Here is a 23004-nt window from a genome sequence, read left to right as displayed (position 1 = left end):
TGAGGGTAGTGGCTGAGGGTAGGGGCTGTCTCTAGGGCTACAGCAGTGACTGAGGGTAGGGGCTGTCTCTGGGGCTACAGTAGTGACTGAGGGTAGTGGCTGAGGGTAGGGGCTGTCTCTAGGGCTACAGTAGTGACTGAGGGTAGGGGCTGTCTCTGGGGCTACAGTAGTGACTGAGGGTAGGAGCTGTCTCTGGTGCTACAGTAGTGACTGAGGGTAGGGGCTGTCTCTGGGGCTACAGTAGTGACTGAGGGTAGGGGCTGTCTCTGGGGCTACAGTAGTGACTGAGGGTAGGGGCTGTCTCTAGGGCTACAGTAGTGACTGAGGGTAGGAGCTGTCTCTGGGGCTACAGTAGTGACTGAGGGTAGGAGCTGCCTCTGGGGCTACAGTAGTGACTGAGGGTAGGGGCTGTCTCTGGGGCTACAGTAGTGACTGAGGATAGGGGCTGTCTCTAGGGCTACAGTAGTGACTGAGGATAAGGGCTGTCTCTAGGGCAACAGTAGTGACTGAGGATAGGGGCTGTCTCTGGGGCTACAGTAGTGACTGAGGGTAGTGGCTAAGGCTAGGGGCTGTCTCTGGGGTTACAGTAGTGACTGAGGGTAGGGGCTGTCTCTGGGGCTACAGTAGTGACTGAGGGTAGGGGCTGTCTCTGGGGCTACAGTAGTGACTGAGGGTAGGGGCTGTCTCTGGGGCTACAGTAGTGACTGAGGGTAGGAGCTGCCTCTGGGGCTACAGTAGTGACTGAGGGTAGGAGCTGCCTCTGGGGCTACAGTAGTGACTGAGGGTAGGGGCTGTCTCTGGGGCTACAGTAGTGACTGAGGGTAGGGGCTGTCTCTAGGGTTACAGTAGTGACTGAGGGTAGGGGCTGTCTCTAGGGTTACAGTAGTGACTGAGGGTAGGGGCTGTCTCTAGGGTTACAGTAGTGACTGAGGGTAGGGGCTGTCTCTGGGGCTACAGTAGTGACTGAGGGTAGTGGCTGTCTCTGGGGCTACAGTAGTGGCTGAGGGTAGGGGCTGTCTCTAGGGTTACAGTAGTGGCTGAGGGTAGGGGCTGTCTCTGGGGCTACAGTAGTTACTGAGGGTAGTGGCTGGGGTGGGGCTGCTCGGGGCTACAGTAGTGACTGAGGGTAGGGGCTGTCTCTAGGGCTACAGTAGTGACTGAGGGTAGGGGCTGTCTCTGGGGCTACAGTAGTGACTGAGGATAAAGGCTGTCTCTGGGGCTACAGTAGTGACTGAGGGTAGGGGCTGTCTCTGGGGATTACAGTAGTGGCTGAGGGTAGGGGCTGTCTCTAGGGCTACAGTAGTGACTGAGGGTAGTGGCTGTCTCTGGGGCTACAGTAGTGACTGAGGGTAGGGGCTATCTCTGGGGGTTACAGTAGTGGCTGAGGGTAGGGGCTGTCTCGAGGGCTACAGTAGTGACTGAGGGTAGTGGCTGTCTCTAGGGCTACAGTAGTGACTGAGGGTAGGGGCTGTCTCTAGGGCTACAGTAGTGACTGAGGGTAGGGGCTGTCTCTAGGGCTACAGTAGGGACTGAGGGTAGGGGCTGTCTCTAGGGCTACAGTAGGGACTGAGGGTAGGGGCTGTCTCTGGGGTTACAGTAGTGACTGAGGGTAGGGGCTGTCTCTGGGGTTACAGTAGTGACTGAGGGTAGGAGCTGTCTCTGGGGTTACAGTAGTGACTGAGGGTAGGAGCTGTCTCTGGGGCTACAGTAGTGACTGAGGGTAGGGGCTGTCTCTTGGGTTACAGTAGTGACTGAGGGTAGGGGCTGTCTCTGGGGCTACAGTAGTGACTGAGGGTAGGGGCTGTCTCTGGGGTTTCAGTAGTGGCTGAGGGTAGGGGCTGTCTCTGGGGCTACAGTAGTGGCTGAGGGTAGGGGCTGTCTCTAGGGCTACAGTAGTGACTGAGGGTAGGGGCTGTCTCTGGGGCTACAGTAGTGACTGAGGGTAGTGGCTGAGGGTAGGGGCTGTCTCTAGGGCTACAGTAGTGACTGAGGGTAGGAGCCGTCTCTGGTGCTACAGTAGTGACTGAGGGTAGGGGCTGTCTCTGGGGCTACAGTAGTGACTGAGGGTAGGGGCTGTCTCTGGGGCTACAGTAGTGACTGAGGGTAGGGGCTGTCTCTAGGGCTACAGTAGTGACTGAGGGTAGGAGCTGCCTCTGGGGCTAAAGTAGTGACCGAGGGTAGGGGCTGTCTCTGGGGCTACAGTAGTGACTGAGGATAGGGGCTGTCTCTAGGGCTACAGTAGTGACTGAGGATAGGGGCTGTCTCTAGGGCTACAGTAGTGACTGAGGTTAAGGGCTGTCTCTAGGGCAACAGTAGTGACTGAGGATAGGGGCTGTCTCTGGGGCTACAGTAGTGACTGAGGGTAGTGGCTAAGGCTAGGGGCTGTCTCTGGGGCTACAGCAGTGACTGAGGGTAGGGGCTGTCTCTGGGGCTACAGTAGTGACTGAGGGTAGTGGCTGAGGGTAGGGGCAGTCTCTAGGGCTACAGTAGTGACTGAGGGTAGGGGCTGTCTCTGGGGCTACAGTAGTGACTGAGGGTAGGAGCTGTCTCTGGTGCTACAGTAGTGACTGAGGGTAGGGGCTGTCTCTGGGGCTACAGTAGTGACTGAGGGTAGGGGCTGTCTCTGGGGCTACAGTAGTGACTGAGGGTAGGGGCTGTCTCTAGGGCTACAGTAGTGACTGAGGGTAGGAGCTGTCTCTGGGGCTACAGTAGTGACTGAGGGTAGGAGCTGCCTCTGGGGCTACAGTAGTGACTGAGGGTAGGGGCTGTCTCTGGGGCTACAGTAGTGACTGAGGGTAGGGGCTGTCTCTGGGGCTACAGTAGTGACTGAGGATAGGGGCTGTCTCTAGGGCTACAGTAGTGACTGAGGATAAGGGCTGTCTCTAGGGCAACAGTAGTGACTGAGGATAGTGGCTGTCTCTGGGGCTACAGTAGTGACTGAGGGTAGTGGCTAAGGCTAGGGGCTGTCTCTGGGGTTACAGTAGTGACTGAGGGTAGGGGCTGTCTCTGGGGCTACAGTAGTGACTGAGGGTAGGGGCTGTCTCTGGGGCTACAGTAGTGACTGAGGGTAGGGGCTGTCTCTGGGGCTACAGTAGTGACTGAGGGTAGGAGCTGCCTCTGGGGCTACAGTAGTGACTGAGGGTAGGAGCTGCCTCTGGGGCTACAGTAGTGACTGAGGGTAGGGGCTGTCTCTGGGGCTACAGTAGTGACTGAGGGTAGGGGCTGTCTCTAGGGTTACAGTAGTGACTGAGGGTAGGGGCTGTCTCTAGGGCTACAGTAGTGACTGAGGGTAGTGGCTGTCTCTGGGGCTACAGTAGTGGCTGAGGGTAGTGGCTGAGGGTAGGGGCTGTCTCTAGGGTTACAGTAGTGGCTGAGGGTAGGGGCTGTCTCTGGGGCTACAGTAGTGACTGAGGGTAGTGGCTGAGGGTAGGGGCTGTCTCTGGGGCTACAGTAGTGACTGAGGGTAGGGGCTGTCTCTAGGGCTACAGTAGTGACTGAGGGTAGGGGCTGTCTCTGGGGCTACAGTAGTGACTGAGGGTAGGGGCTGTCTCTGGGGATTACAGTAGTGACTGAGGGTAGGGGCTGTCTCTGGGGATTACAGTAGTGGCTGAGGGTAGGGGCTGTCTCTAGGGCTACAGTAGTGACTGAGGGTAGTGGCTGTCTCTGGGGCTACAGTAGTGACTGAGGGTAGGGGCTATCTCTGGGGGTTACAGTAGTGGCTGAGGGTAGGGGCTGTCTCGAGGGCTACAGTAGTGACTGAGGGTAGTGGCTGTCTCTAGGGCTACAGTAGTGACTGAGGGTAGTGGCTGTCTCTAGGGCTACTGTAGTGACTGAGGGTAGGGGCTGTCTCTAGGGCTACAGTAGGGACTGAGGGTAGGGGCTGTCTCTAGGGCTACAGTAGGGACTGAGGGTAGGGGCTGTCTCTAGGGCTACAGTAGTGACTGAGGGTAGGGGCTGTCTCTAGGGCTACAGTAGTGACTGAGGGTAGGGGCTGTCTCTAGGGCTACAGTAGTGACTGAGGGTAGGGGCTGTCTCTAGGGCTACAGTAGGGACTGAGGGTAGGGGCTGTCTCTAGGGCTACAGTAGTGACTGGGGGTAGGGGCTGTCTCTGGGGCTAGAGTAGTGGCTGGGGGTAGGGGCTGTCTCTAGGGTTACAGTAGTGACTGAGGGTAGGGGCTGTCTCTGGGGTTACAGTAGTGACTGAGGGTAGGGGCTGTCTCTGGGGTTACAGTAGTGACTGAGGGTAGGGGCTGTCTCTGGGGTTACAGTAGTAACTGAGGATAGGAGCTGTCTCTGGGGCTACAGTAGTGACTGAGGGTAGGGGCTGTCTCTTGGGTTACAGTAGTGACTGAGGGTAGGGGCTGTCTCTGGGGCTAAAGTAGTGACTGAGGGTAGGGGCTGTCTCTGGGGTTACAGTAGTGACTGAGGGTAGGGGCTGTCTCTGGGGCTACAGTAGTGGCTGAGGGTAGGGGCTGTCTCTAGGGCTACAGCAGTGACTGAGGGTAGGGGCTGTCTCTGGGGCTACAGTAGTGACTGAGGGTAGTGGCTGAGGGTAGGGGCTGTCTCTAGGGCTACAGTAGTGACTGAGGGTAGGGGCTGTCTCTGGGGCTACAGTAGTGACTGAGGGTAGGAGCTGTCTCTGGTGCTACAGTAGTGACTGAGGGTAGGGGCTGTCTCTGGGGCTACAGTAGTGACTGAGGGTAGGGGCTGTCTCTGGGGCTACAGTAGTGACTGAGGGTAGGGGGTGTCTCTAGGGCTACAGTAGTGACAGAGGGTAGGAGCTGTCTCTGGGGCTACAGTAGTGACTGAGGGTAGGAGCTGCCTCTGGGGCTACAGTAGTGACTGAGGGTAGGGGCTGTCTCTGGGGCTACAGTAGTGACTGAGGATAGGGGCTGTCTCTAGGGCTACAGTAGTGACTGAGGATAAGGGCTGTCTCTAGGGCAACAGTAGTGACTGAGGATAGGAGCTGTCTCTGGGGCTACAGTAGTGACTGAGGGTAGTGGCTAAGGCTAGGGGCTGTCTCTGGGGTTACAGTAGTGACTGAGGGTAGGGGCTGTCTCTGGGGCTACAGTAGTGACTGAGGGTAGGGGCTGTCTCTGGGGCTACAGTAGTGACTGAGGGTAGGGGCTGTCTCTGGGGCTACAGTAGTGACTGAGGGTAGGAGCTGCCTCTGGGGCTACAGTAGTGACTGAGGGTAGGAGCTGCCTCTGGGGCTACAGTAGTGACTGAGGGTAGGGGCTGTCTCTGGGGCTACAGTAGTGACTGAGGGTAGGGGCTGTCTCTAGGGTTACAGTAGTGACTGAGGGTAGGGGCTGTCTCTAGGGTTACAGTAGTGACTGAGGGTAGGGGCTGTCTCTGGGGCTACAGTAGTGACTGAGGGTAGTGGCTGTCTCTGGGGCTACAGTAGTGGCTGAGGGTAGTGGCTGAGGGTAGGGGCTGTCTCTAGGGTTACAGTAGTGGCTGAGGGTAGGGGCTGTCTCTGGGGCTACAGTAGTGACTGAGGGTAGTGGCTGAGGGTAGGGGCTGTCTCTGGGGCTACAGTAGTGACTGAGGGTAGGGGCTGTCTCTAGGGCTACAGTAGTGACTGAGGGTAGGGGCTGTCTCTGGGGCTACAGTAGTGACTGAGGATAAAGGCTGTCTCTGGGGCTACAGTAGTGACTGAGGGTAGGGGCTGTCTCTGGGGATTACAGTAGTGGCTGAGGGTAGGGGCTGTCTCTAGGGCTACAGTAGTGACTGAGGGTAGTGGCTGTCTCTGGGGCTACAGTAGTGACTGAGGGTAGGGGCTATCTCTGGGGGTTACAGTAGTGGCTGAGGGTAGGGGCTGTCTCGAGGGCTACAGTAGTGACTGAGGGTAGTGGCTGTCTCTAGGGCTACAGTAGTGACTGAGGGTAGGGGCTGTCTCTAGGGCTACAGTAGTGACTGAGGGTAGGGGCTGTCTCTAGGGCTACAGTAGGGACTGAGGGTAGGGGCTGTCTCTAGGGCTACAGTAGGGACTGAGGGTAGGGGCTGTCTCTGGGGTTACAGTAGTGACTGAGGGTAGGGGCTGTCTCTGGGGTTACAGTAGTGACTGAGGGTAGGAGCTGTCTCTGGGGTTACAGTAGTGACTGAGGGTAGGAGCTGTCTCTGGGGCTACAGTAGTGACTGAGGGTAGGGGCTGTCTCTTGGGTTACAGTAGTGACTGAGGGTAGGGGCTGTCTCTGGGGCTACAGTAGTGACTGAGGGTAGGGGCTGTCTCTGGGGTTTCAGTAGTGGCTGAGGGTAGGGGCTGTCTCTGGGGCTACAGTAGTGGCTGAGGGTAGGGGCTGTCTCTAGGGCTACAGTAGTGACTGAGGGTAGGGGCTGTCTCTGGGGCTACAGTAGTGACTGAGGGTAGTGGCTGAGGGTAGGGGCTGTCTCTAGGGCTACAGTAGTGACTGAGGGTAGGAGCCGTCTCTGGTGCTACAGTAGTGACTGAGGGTAGGGGCTGTCTCTGGGGCTACAGTAGTGACTGAGGGTAGGGGCTGTCTCTGGGGCTACAGTAGTGACTGAGGGTAGGGGCTGTCTCTAGGGCTACAGTAGTGACTGAGGGTAGGAGCTGCCTCTGGGGCTAAAGTAGTGACCGAGGGTAGGGGCTGTCTCTGGGGCTACAGTAGTGACTGAGGATAGGGGCTGTCTCTAGGGCTACAGTAGTGACTGAGGATAGGGGCTGTCTCTAGGGCTACAGTAGTGACTGAGGATAAGGGCTGTCTCTAGGGCAACAGTAGTGACTGAGGATAGGGGCTGTCTCTGGGGCTACAGTAGTGACTGAGGGTAGTGGCTAAGGCTAGGGGCTGTCTCTGGGGTTACAGTAGTGACGTGAGGGTAGGGGCTGTCTCTGGGGCTACAGTAGTGACTGAGGGTAGGGGCTGTCTCTAGGGCTACAGTAGTGACTGAGGGTAGGAGCTGTCTCTGGGGCTACAGTAGTGACTGAGGGTAGGAGCTGCCTCTGGGGCTACAGTAGTGACTGAGGGTAGGGGCTGTCTCTAGGGCTACAGTAGGGACTGAGGGTAGGGGCTGTCTCTAGGGCTACAGTAGTGACTGAGGATAAGGGCTGTCTCTAGGGCAACAGTAGTGACTGAGGGTAGGGGCTGTCTCTGGGGCTACAGTAGTGACTGAGGGTAGGGGCTGTCTCTGGGGCTACAGTAGTGACTGAGGGTAGGGGCTGTCTCTAGGGCTACAGTAGTGACTGAGGGTAGGGGCTGTCTCTAGGGTTACAGTAGTGACTGAGGGTAGGGGCTGTCTCTAGGGTTACAGTAGTGACTGAGGGTAGGGGCTGTCTCTAGGGTTACAGTAGTGACTGAGGGTAGGGGCTGTCTCTGGGGCTACAGTAGTGACTGAGGGTAGTGGCTGTCTCTGGGGCTACAGTAGTGGCTGAGGGTAGGGGCTGTCTCTAGGGTTACAGTAGTGGCTGAGGGTAGGGGCTGTCTCTGGGGCTACAGTAGTGACTGAGGGTAGGGGCTGTCTCTGGGGCTACAGTAGTGACTGAGGGTAGGGGCTGTCTCTAGGGCTACAGTAGTGACTGAGGGTAGGGGCTGTCTCTGGGGCTACAGTAGTGACTGAGGATAAAGGCTGTCTCTGGGGCTACAGTAGTGACTGAGGGTAGGGGCTGTCTCTGGGGATTACAGTAGTGGCTGAGGGTAGGGGCTGTCTCTAGGGCTACAGTAGTGACTGAGGGTAGTGGCTGTCTCTGGGGCTACAGTAGTGACTGAGGGTAGGGGCTATCTCTGGGGGTTACAGTAGTGGCTGAGGGTAGGGGCTGTCTCGAGGGCTACAGTAGTGACTGAGGGTAGTGGCTGTCTCTAGGGCTACAGTAGTGACTGAGGGTAGGGGCTGTCTCTAGGGCTACAGTAGGGACTGAGGGTAGGGGCTGTCTCTGGGGTTACAGTAGTGACTGAGGGTAGGGGCTGTCTCTGGGGTTACAGTAGTGACTGAGGGTAGGGGCTGTCTCTGGGGTTACAGTAGTGACTGAGGGTAGGAGCTGTCTCTGGGGTTACAGTAGTGACTGAGGGTAGGAGCTGTCTCTGGGGCTACAGTAGTGACTGAGGGTAGGGGCTGTCTCTTGGGTTACAGTAGTGACTGAGGGTAGGGGCTGTCTCTGGGGCTACAGTAGTGACTGAGGGTAGGGGCTGTCTCTGGGGTTTCAGTAGTGGCTGAGGGTAGGGGCTGTCTCTGGGGCTACAGTAGTGGCTGAGGGTAGGGGCTGTCTCTAGGGCTACAGTAGTGACTGAGGGTAGGGGCTGTCTCTGGGGCTACAGTAGTGACTGAGGGTAGTGGCTGAGGGTAGGGGCTGTCTCTAGGGCTACAGTAGTGACTGAGGGTAGGAGCCGTCTCTGGTGCTACAGTAGTGACTGAGGGTAGGGGCTGTCTCTGGGGCTACAGTAGTGACTGAGGGTAGGGGCTGTCTCTGGGGCTACAGTAGTGACTGAGGGTAGGGGCTGTCTCTAGGGCTACAGTAGTGACTGAGGATAAGGGCTGTCTCTAGGGCAACAGTAGTGACTGAGGATAGGGGCTGTCTCTGGAGCTACAGTAGTGACTGAGGGTAGTGGCTAAGGCTAGGGGCTGTCTCTGGGGTTACAGTAGTGACTGAAGGTAGGGGCTGTCTCTGGGGCTACAGTAGTGACTGAGGGTAGGGGCTGTCTCTAGGGCTACAGTAGTGACTGAGGGTAGGAGCTGTCTCTGGGGCTACAGTAGTGACTGAGGGTAGGAGCTGCCTCTGGGGCTACAGTAGTGACTGAGGGTAGGGGCTGTCTCTAGGGCTACAGTAGGGACTGAGGGTAGGGGCTGTCTCTAGGGCTACAGTAGTGACTGAGGGTAGGGGCTGTCTCTAGGGTTACAGTAGTGACTGAGGGTAGGGGCTGTCTCTAGGGTTACAGTAGTGACTGAGGGTAGGGGCTGTCTCTAGGGTTACAGTAGTGACTGAGGGTAGGGGCTGTCTCTGGGGCTACAGTAGTGACTGAGGGTAGTGGCTGTCTCTGGGGCTACAGTAGTGGCTGAGGGTAGTGGCTGAGGGTAGGGGCTGTCTCTAGGGTTACAGTAGTGGCTGAGGGTAGGGGCTGTCTCTGGGGCTACAGTAGTGACTGAGGGTAGGGGCTGTCTCTGGGGTTACAGTAGTGACTGAGTGTAGGGGCTGTCTCTAGGGCTACAGTAGTGACTGAGGGTAGGGGCTGTCTCTAGGGCTACAGTAGTGACTGAGGGTAGTGGCTGAGGGTAGGGGGTGTCTCTAGGGCTACAGTAGTGACTGAGGGTAGGGGCTGTCTCTGGGGTTACAGTAGTGACTGAGGGTAGTGGCTGTCTCTGGGGCTACAGTAGTGGCTGAGGGTAGTGGCTGAGGGTAGGGGCTGTCTCTAGGGTTACAGTAGTGGCTGAGGGTAGGGGCTGTCTCTGGGGCTACAGTAGTGACTGAGGGTAGTGGCTGAGGGTAGGGGCTGTCTCTGGGGCTACAGTAGTGACTGAGGGTAGGGGCTGTCTCTAGGGCTACAGTAGTGACTGAGGGTAGGGGCTGTCTCTGGGGCTACAGTAGTGACTGAGGATAAAGGCTGTCTCTGGGGCTACAGTAGTGACTGAGGGTAGGGGCTGTCTCTGGGGATTACAGTAGTGGCTGAGGGTAGGGGCTGTCTCTAGGGCTACAGTAGTGACTGAGGGTAGTGGCTGTCTCTGGGGCTACAGTAGTGACTGAGGGTAGGGGCTGTCTCTGGGGCTACAGTAGTGGCTGAGGGTAGGGGCTGTCTCTAGGGCTACAGTAGTGACTGAGGGTAGGAGCTGTCTCTGGGGCTACAGTAGTGACTGAGGGTAGGAGCTGCCTCTGGGGCTACAGTAGTGACTGAGGGTAGGGGCTGTCTCTAGGGCTACAGTAGGGACTGAGGGTAGGGGCTGTCTCTAGGGCTACAGTAGTGACTGAGGATAAGGGCTGTCTCTGGGGCAACAGTAGTGACTGAGGGTAGGGGCTGTCTCTGGGGCTACAGTAGTGACTGAGGGTAGGGGCTGTCTCTGGGGCTACAGTAGTGACTGAGGGTAGGGGCTGTCTCTAGGGCTACAGTAGTGACTGAGGGTAGGGGCTGTCTCTAGGGTTACAGTAGTGACTGAGGGTAGGGGCTGTCTCTAGGGTTACAGTAGTGACTGAGGGTAGGGGCTGTCTCTAGGGTTACAGTAGTGACTGAGGGTAGGGGCTGTCTCTGGGGCTACAGTAGTGACTGAGGGTAGTGGCTGTCTCTGGGGCTACAGTAGTGGCTGAGGGTAGGGGCTGTCTCTAGGGTTACAGTAGTGGCTGAGGGTAGGGGCTGTCTCTGGGGCTACAGTAGTGACTGAGGGTAGTGGCTGAGGGTAGGGGCTGTCTCTGGGGCTACAGTAGTGACTGAGGGTAGGGGCTGTCTCTAGGGCTACAGTAGTGACTGAGGGTAGGGGCTGTCTCTGGGGCTACAGTAGTGACTGAGGATAAAGGCTGTCTCTGGGGCTACAGTAGTGACTGAGGGTAGGGGCTGTCTCTGGGGATTACAGTAGTGGCTGAGGGTAGGGGCTGTCTCTAGGGCTACAGTAGTGACTGAGGGTAGTGGCTGTCTCTGGGGCTACAGTAGTGACTGAGGGTAGGGGCTATCTCTGGGGGTTACAGTAGTGGCTGAGGGTAGGGGCTGTCTCGAGGGCTACAGTAGTGACTGAGGGTAGTGGCTGTCTCTAGGGCTACAGTAGTGACTGAGGGTAGGGGCTGTCTCTAGGGCTACAGTAGGGACTGAGGGTAGGGGCTGTCTCTGGGGTTACAGTAGTGACTGAGGGTAGGGGCTGTCTCTGGGGTTACAGTAGTGACTGAGGGTAGGGGCTGTCTCTGGGGTTACAGTAGTGACTGAGGGTAGGAGCTGTCTCTGGGGTTACAGTAGTGACTGAGGGTAGGAGCTGTCTCTGGGGCTACAGTAGTGACTGAGGGTAGGGGCTGTCTCTTGGGCTACAGTAGTGACTGAGGGTAGGGGCTGTCTCTGGGGCTACAGTAGTGACTGAGGGTAGGGGCTGTCTCTGGGGTTTCAGTAGTGGCTGAGGGTAGGGGCTGTCTCTGGGGCTACAGTAGTGGCTGAGGGTAGGGGCTGTCTCTAGGGCTACAGTAGTGACTGAGGGTAGGGGCTGTCTCTGGGGCTACAGTAGTGACTGAGGGTAGTGGCTGAGGGTAGGGGCTGTCTCTAGGGCTACAGTAGTGACTGAGGGTAGGAGCCGTCTCTGGTGCTACAGTAGTGACTGAGGGTAGGGGCTGTCTCTGGGGCTACAGTAGTGACTGAGGGTAGGGGCTGTCTCTGGGGCTACAGTAGTGACTGAGGGTAGGGGCTGTCTCTAGGGCTACAGTAGTGACTGAGGATAAGGGCTGTCTCTAGGGCAACAGTAGTGACTGAGGATAGGGGCTGTCTCTGGGGCTACAGTAGTGACTGAGGGTAGTGGCTAAGGCTAGGGGCTGTCTCTGGGGTTACAGTAGTGACTGAGGGTAGGGGCTGTCTCTGGGGCTACAGTAGTGACTGAGGGTAGGGGCTGTCTCTAGGGCTACAGTAGTGACTGAGGGTAGGAGCTGTCTCTGGGGCTACAGTAGTGACTGAGGGTAGGAGCTGCCTCTGGGGCTACAGTAGTGACTGAGGGTAGGGGCTGTCTCTGGGGCTACAGTAGTGACTGAGGGTAGGGGCTGTCTCTAGGGCTACAGTAGTGACTGAGGGTAGGGGCTGTCTCTAGGGCTACAGTAGTGACTGAGGGTAGGGGCTGTCTCTGGGGCTACAGTAGTGACTGAGGGTAGGGGCTGTCTCTAGGGCTACAGTAGTGACTGAGGGTAGGGGCTGTCTCTGGGGCTACAGTAGTGACTGAGGGTAGTGGCTGTCTCTGGGGCTACAGTAGTGGCTTAGGGTAGTGGCTGAGGGTAGGGGCTGTCTCTAGGGTTACAGTAGTGGCTGAGGGTAGGGGCTGTCTCTGGGGCTACAGTAGTGACTGAGGGTAGGGGCTGTCTCTAGGGTTACAGTAGTGACTGAGGGTAGGGGCTGTCTCTAGGGCTACAGTAGTGACTGAGGGTAGGGGCTGTCTCTAGGGCTACAGTAGTGACTGAGGGTAGTGGCTGAGGGTAGGGGGTGTCTCTAGGGCTACAGTAGTGACTGAGGGTAGGGGCTGTCTCTGGGGTTACAGTAGTGACTGAGGGTAGTGGCTGTCTCTGGGGCTACAGTAGTGGCTGAGGGTAGTGGCTGAGGGTAGGGGCTGTCTCTAGGGTTACAGTAGTGGCTGAGGGTAGGGGCTGTCTCTGGGGCTACAGTAGTGACTGAGGGTAGTGGCTGAGGGTAGGGGCTGTCTCTGGGGCTACAGTAGTGACTGAGGGTAGGGGCTGTCTCTAGGGCTACAGTAGTGACTGAGGGTAGGGGCTGTCTCTGGGGCTACAGTAGTGACTGGGGATGTCTCTACGGCTACAGTAGTGACTGAGGGTAGTGGCTGAGGGTAGGGGGTGTCTCTAGGGCTACAGTAGTGACTGAGGGTAGGGGCTGTCTCTGGGGTTACAGTAGTGACTGAGGGTAGGGGCTGTCTCTAGGGTTACAGTAGTGACTGAGTGTAGGGGCTGTCTCTAGGGCTACAGTAGTGACTGAGGGTAGGGGCTGTCTCTAGGGCTACAGTAGTGACTGAGTGTAGGGGCTGTCTCTAGGGCTACAGCAGTGACTGAAGGTAGGGGCTGTCTCTGGTGCTACAGTAGTGACTGAGGGTAGGGGCTGTCTCTGGGGCTACAGTAGTGACTGAGGGTAGGGGCTGTCTCTGGGGCTACAGTAGTGACTGAGGGTAGGGGCTGTCTCTAGGGCTATAGTAGTGACTGAGGGTAGGAGCTGCCTCTGGGGCTACAGTAGTGACTGAGGGTAGGGGCTGTCTCTGGGGCTACAGTAGTGACTGAGGATAGGGGCTGTCTCTAGGGCTACAGTAGTGACTGAGGATAAGGGCTGTCTCTAGGGCAACAGTAGTGACTGAGGATAGGGGCTGTCTCTGGGGCTACAGTAGTGACTGAGGGTAGTGGCTAAGGCTAGGGGCTGTCTCTGGGGTTACAGTTGTGACTGAGGGTAGGGGCTGTCTCTGGGGCTACAGTAGTGACTGAGGCTAGGGGCTGTCTCTAGGGCTACAGTAGTGACTGAGGGTAGGAGCTGTCTCTGGGGCTACAGTAGTGACTGAGGGTAGGAGCTGTCTCTGGGGCTACAGTAGTGACTGAGGGTAGGGGCTGTCTCTGGGGCTACAGTAGTGGACTGAGGGTAGGGGCTGTCTCTGGGGCTACAGTAGTGACTGAGGGAGTGGCGAGGGAGTGGCTGTCTCTGGGGCTACAGTAGTGACTGAGGGTAGGGGCTGTCTCTAGGGCTACAGTAGTGACTGAGGGTAGGGGCTGTCTCTGGGGCTACAGTAGTGACTGAGGATAAAGGCTGTCTCTGGGGCTACAGTAGTGACTGAGGGTAGGGGCTGTCTCTGGGGATTACAGTAGTGGCTGAGGGTAGGGGCTGTCTCTAGGGCTACAGTAGTGACTGAGGGTAGTGGCTGTCTCTGGGGCTACAGTAGTGACTGAGGGTAGGGGCTATCTCTGGGGGTTACAGTAGTGGCTGAGGGTAGGGGCTGTCTCGAGGGCTACAGTAGTGACTGAGGGTAGTGGCGGGCTGTCTCTAGGGCTACAGTAGGGACTGAGGGTAGGGGCTGTCTCTAGGGCTACAGTAGGGACTGAGGGTAGGGGCTGTCTCTAGGGCTACAGTAGGGACTGAGGGTAGGGGCTGTCTCTAGGGCTACAGTAGGGACTGAGGGTAGGGGCTGTCTCTGGGGCTACAGTAGTGACTGAGGGTAGTGGCTGAGGGTAGGGGCTGTCTCTAGGGCTACAGTAGTGACTGAGGGTAGGAGCTGTCTCTGGGGCTACAGTAGTGACTGAGGGTAGGAGCCGTCTCTGGTGCTACAGTAGTGGCTGAGGGTAGGGGCTGTCTCTGGGGCTACAGTAGTGACTGAGGGTAGGGGCTGTCTCTGGGGCTACAGTAGTGACTGAGGGTAGTGGCTAAGGCTAGGGGCTGTCTCTGGGGTTACAGTAGTGACTGAGGGTAGGGGCTGTCTCTAGGGCTACAGTAGTGACTGAGGATAAGGGCTGTCTCTAGGGCAACAGTAGTGACTGAGGGTAGTGGCTGAGGGTAGGAGCTGCCTCTGGGGCTAAAGTAGTGACTGAGGGTAGGGGCTGTCTCTGGGGCTACAGTAGTGACTGAGGATAGGGGCTGTCTCTAGGGCTACAGTAGTGACTGAGGATAAGGGCTGTCTCTAGGGCAACAGTAGTGACTGAGGGTAGGGGCTGTCTCTGGGGCTACAGTAGTGACTGAGGGTAGGGGCTGTCTCTGGGGCTACAGTAGTGACTGAGGGTAGGGGCTGTGTCTGGGGTTACAGTAGTGACTGAGGGTAGGGGCTGTCTCTGGGGCTACAGTAGTGACTGAGGGTAGGGGCTGTCTCTAGGGCTACAGTAGTGACTGAGGGTAGGAGCTGTCTCTGGGGCTACAGTAGTGACTGAGGGTAGGAGCTGCCTCTGGGGCTACAGTAGTGACTGAGGGTAGGGGATGTCTCTGGGGCTACAGTAGTGACTGAGGATAGGGGCTGTCTCTAGGGCTACAGTAGTGACTGAGGATAAGGGCTGTCTCTAGGGCAACTGTAGTGACTGAGGGTAGGGGCTGTCTCTGGGGCTACAGTAGTGACTGAGGGTAGGGGCTGTCTCTAGGGCTACAGTAGTGACTGAGGGTAGGGGCTGTCTCTAGGGCTACAGTAGTGACTGAGGGTAGGGGCTGTCTCTAGGGTTACAGTAGTGACTGAGGGTAGGGGCTGTCTCTAGGGTTACAGTAGTGACTGAGGGTAGGGGCTGTCTCTAGGGTTACAGTAGTGACTGAGGGTAGGGGCTGTCTCTGGGGCTACAGTAGTGACTGAGGGTAGTGGCTGTCTCTGGGGCTACAGTAGTGGCTGAGGGTAGTGGCTGAGGGTAGGGGCTGTCTCTAGGGTTACAGTAGTGGCTGAGGGTAGGGGCTGTCTCTGGGGCTACAGTAGTGACTGAGGGTAGGGGCTGTCTCTGGGGTTACAGTAGTGACTGAGTGTAGGGGCTGTCTCTAGGGCTACAGTAGTGACTGAGGGTAGGGGCTGTCTCTAGGGCTACAGTAGTGACTGAGGGTAGTGGCTGAGGGTAGGGGGTGTCTCTAGGGCTACAGTAGTGACTGAGGGTAGGGGCTGTCTCTGGGGTTACAGTAGTGACTGAGGGTAGGGGCTGTCTCTAGGGTTACAGTAGTGACTGAGTGTAGGGGCTGTCTCTAGGGCTACAGTAGTGACTGAGGGTAGGGGCTGTCTCTAGGGCTACAGTAGTGACTGAAGTGTAGGGGCTGTCTCTGGGGCTACAGCAGTGACTGAAGTGTAGGGGCTGTCTCTAGGTGCTACAGTAGTGACTGAGGGTAGGGGCTGTCTCTGGGGCTACAGTAGTGACTGAGGGTAGTGGCTGAGGGTAGGGGTGTCTCTGGGGCTACAGTAGTGACTGAGGGTAGGGGCTGTCTCTGGGGCTACAGTAGTGACTGAGGGTAGGGGCTGTCTCTAGGGCTACAGTAGTGACTGAGGGTAGGGGCTGTCTCTGGGGCTACAGTAGTGACTGAGGGTAGGGGCTGTCTCTAGGGCTACAGTAGTGACTGAAGGATAGGGGCTGTCTCTAGGGCTACAGTAGTGACTGAGGATAGGGGCTGTCTCTAGGGCAACAGTAGTGACTGAGGATAGGGGCTGTCTCTGGGGCTACAGTAGTGACTGAGGGTAGTGGCTGAGGCTAGGGGCTGATCTCTGGGGCTACAGTTGTGGCTGAGGGTAGGAGCTGTCTCTAGGGCTACAGTAGTGACTGAGGGTAGGGGCTGTCTCTGGGGTTACAGTAGTGGCTGAGGGTAGGGGCTGTCTCTGGGGCTACAGTAGTGGCTGAGGGTAGGGGCTATTTTAGCCCTCTGTCTTTGTCTCTGTGTGGCTGAGGCTACAGTAGCCTAAAGATAAGTAGCTTATCTGTTGTACTTTGTTTTCCTTGGCTACATCCCAATTATCTCTTCTTTCTCCCAAAGTGTGTACTTGTTTACTTCCCTTCGTGGGATTGAAAGCATATTACTGGTGTATATAAACTCTGTCTAGCCAATGCCAACACCAATGCTTTTACATTTGATGGGGAGTGAATGAACACACACTTTAGGAGAAAGGCGATATTATTGGGATGCGCTCCTTGACCCTTATCAACACTGATTTTCACAGATAGAGACTATTTGAAAGAGGGTTATGATCTTGATATTATGTTATTGCTTTATCCACTGAGGTTAATGCACTAGTCAGAGAAGAGCGTCTGCTAAATGACTACAAAGTAAAAAATGAAGAACCCATTGGAGAGGGCCAGAGAACAGGCAGAGTCATAGAGAGAAGGAAAGTTTACAGCAGGCTTGCACTGCGCTCTCCTCCTTCCCTCACTCTCTCCTTCCCTCCTCCCTGTTACTCCACCTCCGATCCCCCCTCCCTCTCTGATCTTACCACTCCAGTCAGCCCAGCTTTGTGCACATCTCTGAATGGGCGGATTCCATTATGCTGAGCCATGGGGCACTGGTCTATGGCCGGTGACCTGAACAGGCAAAAGCGGTGAGGGAGGAGCGCCCTCTCAAATGGAACAGTAATCTGAGGGCTTTGTCATTTAGTCGCATCGTCCAGAAATATACATCTCTTTTCCATAGAATATGTTCGAATTGTCATTGGGAAGGCAGATAAAGTGTTTTTTATCAAAAGCAATCACTTTTGTATGTGAAAACACAGAATCCTACATGCTTAATTACGTCACTTTTGCTTTGAGACGACTTTGTCGTGGGCTTTGAATGGGGTACCTGGCTCACGCCCGGGAGGCAGCCCGGTTCCAAAACAAATTAAATCAACTTTCACCATGTGAAAGACACACCTTCCTGGGCGTCTGGGCCAGATTAATAGAGTACCACAGTACGAGTCATAATACCCATAAAACAGTTAAACAGGGAAATGGTTCCAATCGTTTTTTACACAATTCATTTTTCCCATAGTGGATTTTAGAAACACTTAAAATAATGGCTGTGTTTTGTGTAGGCTTACCCTGGCTTGACATTTTGATATCTGTCCAAATCTCTCTAGGACAAGGTGACTATAATCAATATATTCACCTGTATTTATCCACAAAAAAATGAAATGCTAATTAGCTGCTAATGTGGCTATCATAAAGAACTACAAATACCATGGTGATCTGGATGAGACTGCTGCGTTCTAGGCAAAGGGTAAGAATCTCTGGATTAACTATCTAATGTTAGCTAAATGTAGTAATTAACAAATTGGCTAAATGTCTTTAAATTGACAATTCTGTGGACTGTCTTGTGCAAGATTTAAATTGAAACAATACCTGTTTATCAAAGGTTTCAGCTAGAGATGACGAGCTGGAGCTTTCAGGGATTTGGAGTTTTGCAAGACGTCTACTTTGATGCAGCAACGTTCTAACATCTAGTGGAAAGCCTCCCAGAAGAATGGAGGCTGTTATAGCAGCAAAACGGGGGACCAACTCCATGTTAATGCCTAGGATTTTGGAATGAGATGTTCAATGGGCAGGTGTCCATATACTTTTGGTCATGTAGTGTACCATTGGAAACCTGAGAAAAAAGAAGATGAAAAGGTTGGAGTACAGCAGAGTCTAGATGGAAACTAGTGACGAGTGGCCACTTATCAAACCAATCAAGTATCTTGCATCGTTGGAGTTTCAAAGATACAGTGTTTCTACAACAACAAAAAAGTAGCACTTGCAACAAGCTAGCATGCTAGAGACTAAGTTAATGCTGCATAGGCTACTGAAACATATGAAGCAAGACAAGGACAAAAAAAACAAAAAAAAAACAAGGAAATGTCTCTCCTGTTGGGATAAAAAATGTTTACTCAGAGCCAATCAAATGCCAGTGGTGAATGCCAGCACTCCCATTGAACCTCAAAATGCAAAACTGAAGTTCTCCATACTTCAATAGTGAATGAGATGGGATTGGAAGGACGGCCACTTGAGACTAGGGACGGCCACTAGGGACGGCCACTAGAGACGGCCACTGAGACTAGGGACGGCCACTAGGGACGGCCACTAGAGACGGCCACTTGAGACTAGGGACGGCCACTTGAGACTAGGGACGGCCACTTGAGACTAGGGACGGCCACTTGAGACTAGGGACGGCCACCTGAGACTAGGGACGGCCACCTGAGACTAGGAACGGCCACTAGAGACTAGGGACGGCCACTAGAGACGGCCACTAGAGACTAGGGACGGCCACTAGAGACGGCCACTAGAGACGGCCACTAGAGACTAGGGACGGCCACTAGAGACGGCCACTAGAGACTAGGGACGGCCACTAGAGACGGCCACTAGAGACGGCCACTAGAGACTAGAGACGGCCACTAGAGACGGCCACTAGAGACTAGAGACGGCCACTAGAGACGGCCACTTGAGACGGCCACTTGAGACTATGGACGGCTCCTTGAGACTAGGGACGGCCACCTGAGACTACGGACGGCCACTAGAGACTAGGGACGGCCACTAGAGACGGCCACTAGAGGTGGCCACTTGAGACTAGGGACGGCCACTTGAGACTAGGGACGGCCACTTGAGACAGCCACTAGAGACTAGGGACGACCACTTGAGACAGCCACTTGAGACTAGGGACGGCCACTAGAGACTAGGGACGGCCACTAGAGACGGCCACCTGAGACTAGGGACGGCCACCTGAGACTAGGGATGTGGTAGTACAGTAGTCTGATGACAATGATGGAGATAAAACACACTTTATTTGGAAAATGTTATAATCAAATGATACATTTCTAAACATTTATTTTGTGTTGATGCTACATACTTAACTAAATATAGAAGCACACAGCAGAATGGATACAGAACAAATACTGTTAGAAAACACAGAGAATAAAAATATATAGCGCATTCTCCTCAAGACAGAACAGTCCAAGGGACGGGTGAAAGACACGTCAAAGATTAGTCAAATAATCAGTGGTCTGGGATGTCCAGTACCAGAATGGGTTCCGATCCAACCCATTGCTCTTTCAACATTCCTACCTTTACCTCTCTGTCCTATCCAATAAACAGTAAACTGGCCCACTCTACAACAACAAAAGACTGATAGGAAATCTGAGAACTCATGTACATGAACTCTCTCCTATTACATGCTTTTATTAACTGTTTATACCTGCCTTGTTTGTTTTAAAACAGTCCGTCAGTGACATCTACAGGACAGATGACCACTGAGATACTATCAATAACACCAGGGCTGAAGAATGGAGAGTTTCTCAGTGAAGGAGCAGAATGGGCTCTTTTTTTTTACTTGGTTGGGCTTCGACCCCTGGTATCATATAAACACACATAAGACATGGAAGACTGTGGAGAATTGCAGGAAATCAGCTTTAAAACAGCCCCCAAAAAATCTCTGCCCCCATGCAAAATGTGTAGAATTGCAGGAAATCAACTTTAAAACAGCCCCCAAAAAATCTCTGCCCCCATGCAAAATGTGTAGAATTGCAGGAAATGAGCTTTAAAACGGCAACATTTTCTCTTGGCCAACAAGAGGGGTGTGAACAGTTTGCGTGGGGTTGTGAGGTGGGGGTTTGATACTACGCTGATTATCCATCTGATCCTTTGCCACCTAGGAAATGTATCACTGGACCGTCTCAAATAGGACTTGAGCACCCCTGGTCTGGAGTCACATCCACTGTGGAGAGAAACATGCATTATTGCAAACACAATGACATGATGACATCAACATCATTTCCAGAATGTAAAATATGTTACAAATTTGTAAAATGTATATGTTACTAATTCCAATTTGTTGTGGCTAACGGTAGCTAAGTGGTTAACGTGAATGTGAACATAATTGTGTGTGTTCTACTTCACTAGAAGTTACATGGAAGAGACATTTACATAATGCTAGTAAAGTGCTGATATGAAGACACAACTTAGCATTCTACGATATGTCTGTAAACATGTAGAGTAGATGGAAGTCGGTGAGAACATCATTAACATGAACAATAGAAGATGTAGTCTCTCTCTGGGACTCCTTGGTCGAGATTCAATCCAATGTGCGCTACACCACAGGGCACTTCGCAGCTGACAAAGCACTTTTTAAAGACATTTTCCACCGGCATTCATGGAGATCACAGTCATGGTAAACACCACACATGTTGACAGTGTGCAATAACATCACTCTCAAATTCATAGACCGAGCTATGGATGCAAGGACTGATACTGATACTGTATCAAAATTGTAGTTTTAAATACGTTTGGAGGCTATACAGTGGGGTAAAAAAGTATTTAGTCAGCCACCAATTGTGCAAGTTCTCCCACTTAAAAAGATGAGAGAGGCCTGTAATTTTCATCATAGGTACACTTCAACTATGACAGACAAAATGAGAATAAAAAAAATCCAGAAAATCACATTGTAGGATTTTTTATGAATTTTTTTTCAAATTATGGTGGAAAATAAGTATTTGGTCAATAACAAAAGTTTATCTCAATACTTTGTTATATACCCTTTGTTGGCAATGACACAGGTCAAACGTTTTCTGTAAGTCTTCACAAGGTTTTCACACACTGTTGCTGGTATTTTGGCCCATTCCTCCATGCAGATCTCCTCTAGAGCAGTGATGTTTTGGGGCTGTCGCTGGGCAACACGGACATTCAACTCCCTCCAAAGATTTTCTATGGGGTTGAGATCTGGAGACTGGCTAGGCCACTCCAGGACCTTGAAATGCTTCTTACGAAGCCACTCCTTCGTTGCCCGGGTGGTGTGTTTGGGATCATTGTCATGCTGAAAGACCCAGCCACGTTTCATCTTCAATGCCCTTACTGATGGTAGGCTTTGTTACTTTGGTCCCAGCTCTCTGCAGGTCATTCACTAGGTCCCCCCGTGTGGTTCTGGGATTTTTGCTCACCGTTCTTGTGATCATTTTGACCCCACGGGGTGAGATCTTGCGTGGAGCCCCAGATCGAGGGAGATTATCAGTGGTCTTGTATGTCTTCCATTTCCTAATAATTGCTCCCACAGTTGATTTCTTCAAACCAAGCTGCTTACCTATTGCAGATTCAGTCTTCCCAGCTTTGTGCAGGTCTACAATTTTGTTTCTGGTGTCCTTTGACAGCTCTTTGGTCTTGGCCATAGTGGAGTTTGGAGTGTGACTGTTTGAGGTTGTGGACAGGTGTCTTTTATACTGATAACAAGTTCAAACAGGTGCCATTAATACAGGTAATGAGTGGAGGACAGAGGAGCCTCTTAAAGAAGAAGTTACAGGTCTGTGAGAGCCAGAAATCTTGCTTGTTTGTAGGTGACCAAATACTTATTTTCCACCATAATTTGCAAATAAATTCATTAAAAATCCTACAATGTGATTTTCTGGAATTATTTTTCAAATTTTGTCTGTCATAGTTGACGTGTACCTATGATGAACATTACAGGCCTCTCTCATCTTTTTAAGTGGGAGAACTTGCACAATTGGTGGCTGACTAAATACTTTTTTGCCCCACTGTATAGTGTTTCTTTACATTTACTTTGTTTACAAGCATTGAGATAAAACAAGGTTATATTTTGGGTTATGATGGGATACAACAGTTAAACTAAGCTCTTTAATCATGTATAAGTTATATTCTTCAAGAATCAATGGGTACATTGATCCAAAAATGGAGGTATCAACTACCAATTGCCCCTTTGTGCTCAACAACACTTTTTTGGAACCTAAAATGATTTATGTAAAAGTATCAACGTGATGATCTGAAGATACTACTTACTCCTCTCCTTCTCTGAGGACCTCTGTAAACATGTAGAGTAGATGGAAGACAGTGAGAACATCATTAACATGAACACCAGAAGATGTAGTCTCTCTCTGGGACTTCTTGTCTCATATCAATGTTCCAACATCAGAAGGAACATCTTCAATGTGCTCAAAATAACCTTCTTAAAATGTTTTCCTACTTAAAGTCGGAATATTAGAGAGAATTCAACATGAACACTAGAAGATGTAGTCTCTCTGGGACTCCTTGGCCGTGACTCAATCCAATGTGCAGTATACCGCAGGGCACTTCACAGCTGACAAAGGACTTTTTAAAGGCTTTTTCCACCAGCATTCACAGAGATCCCATTCATGGTGAACACTGCACATGTCGACTCAAGCGTAAAATACTTATAAAAGTCTGTTATAGTGTGCTGTGTTCTAATGCACCTTGAAATGAATCCCGGCCCTTGTCTCATACCACTGATCTAACATCAGAAGTAACACCTTTAAATGACCAATCAGCAGCTGAAACAATGACAAAAAGAGTGATCCCCATCACTGTTTTGGTAAAAAGCTGAGGGATGGGGCTGGAGAAATGTAATCACCCCCTATTCAGACAGAACTATGGATGCAAGAACTGACCATCCATGATATCAAAATGATAGTTTTAACCATGTTTTGACACTATACAGTGTTTGTTTACATTTACTTAGTTTACAAACATTGCAGTAAAATAAGCACATATTTTGGGGTCTGATGGGGTACTACAGTTAAACTAAGCTCTTTAATCATTAATAAGTTATATTCTTGAAGAATAATGGGTACATATCATTCATTTCTAAGCCAAAAATAATTGTAGCAACTGCTGATGGACCTTTTGATGTGCTCAAAAATAGAAGAACCATAAAATGTGTTAGAGACAAATTCCTTATTTTCAGTCTCATTACAAATGTTTATGTTTTGCCAAATTAGAAATCAGGAAATATTGACTGATTGAATGTAAGTATGAATATTGCATTATAAATTATGGAGTATGGTTGATGAAATCATGTTTTTGGTTTTCTATTATGGTTATCATGGGTATTTGAAAACACTATGGAACCTCACCTGGACACACCCCTTTTTCCCCATGTTCCCCTTTCCTCTACCTATTTATGGTTTTGGCATTATGGGTCAGCTAGGACTCAG

The 23004-nt window shown here is 52.7% G+C and overlaps 1 protein-coding gene across 13 annotated transcripts in view; it reads right to left on the bottom strand.

The window, feature by feature from the left end:
• Positions 1–18815: 18815 nt before the first annotated feature.
• LOC106577369 (butyrophilin subfamily 3 member A2) overlaps positions 18816–23004 on the bottom strand; it is a 45525-nt gene continuing 41336 nt past the window's right edge. For all 13 annotated transcript variants that reach the window (XM_082964915.1, XM_082964913.1, XM_082964919.1 and 10 more), the window contains one exon: positions 18816–19763. In XM_082964915.1, the coding sequence (XP_082821041.1) occupies positions 19723–19763 (41 nt within the window). In that variant the 3' untranslated portion in view covers positions 18816–19722. The remainder of the gene's footprint in view (positions 19764–23004) is intronic.

This window comes from Salmo salar, chromosome 18 (assembly GCF_965601325.2).
Source record: "Salmo salar chromosome 18, fSalSal1, whole genome shotgun sequence".
NCBI classification, from domain to species: Eukaryota; Metazoa; Chordata; class Actinopteri; order Salmoniformes; family Salmonidae; genus Salmo; species Salmo salar.
Note: the sequence above shows the minus strand (reverse complement) of the source record. Positions and strands in the feature narration are given on the sequence as shown.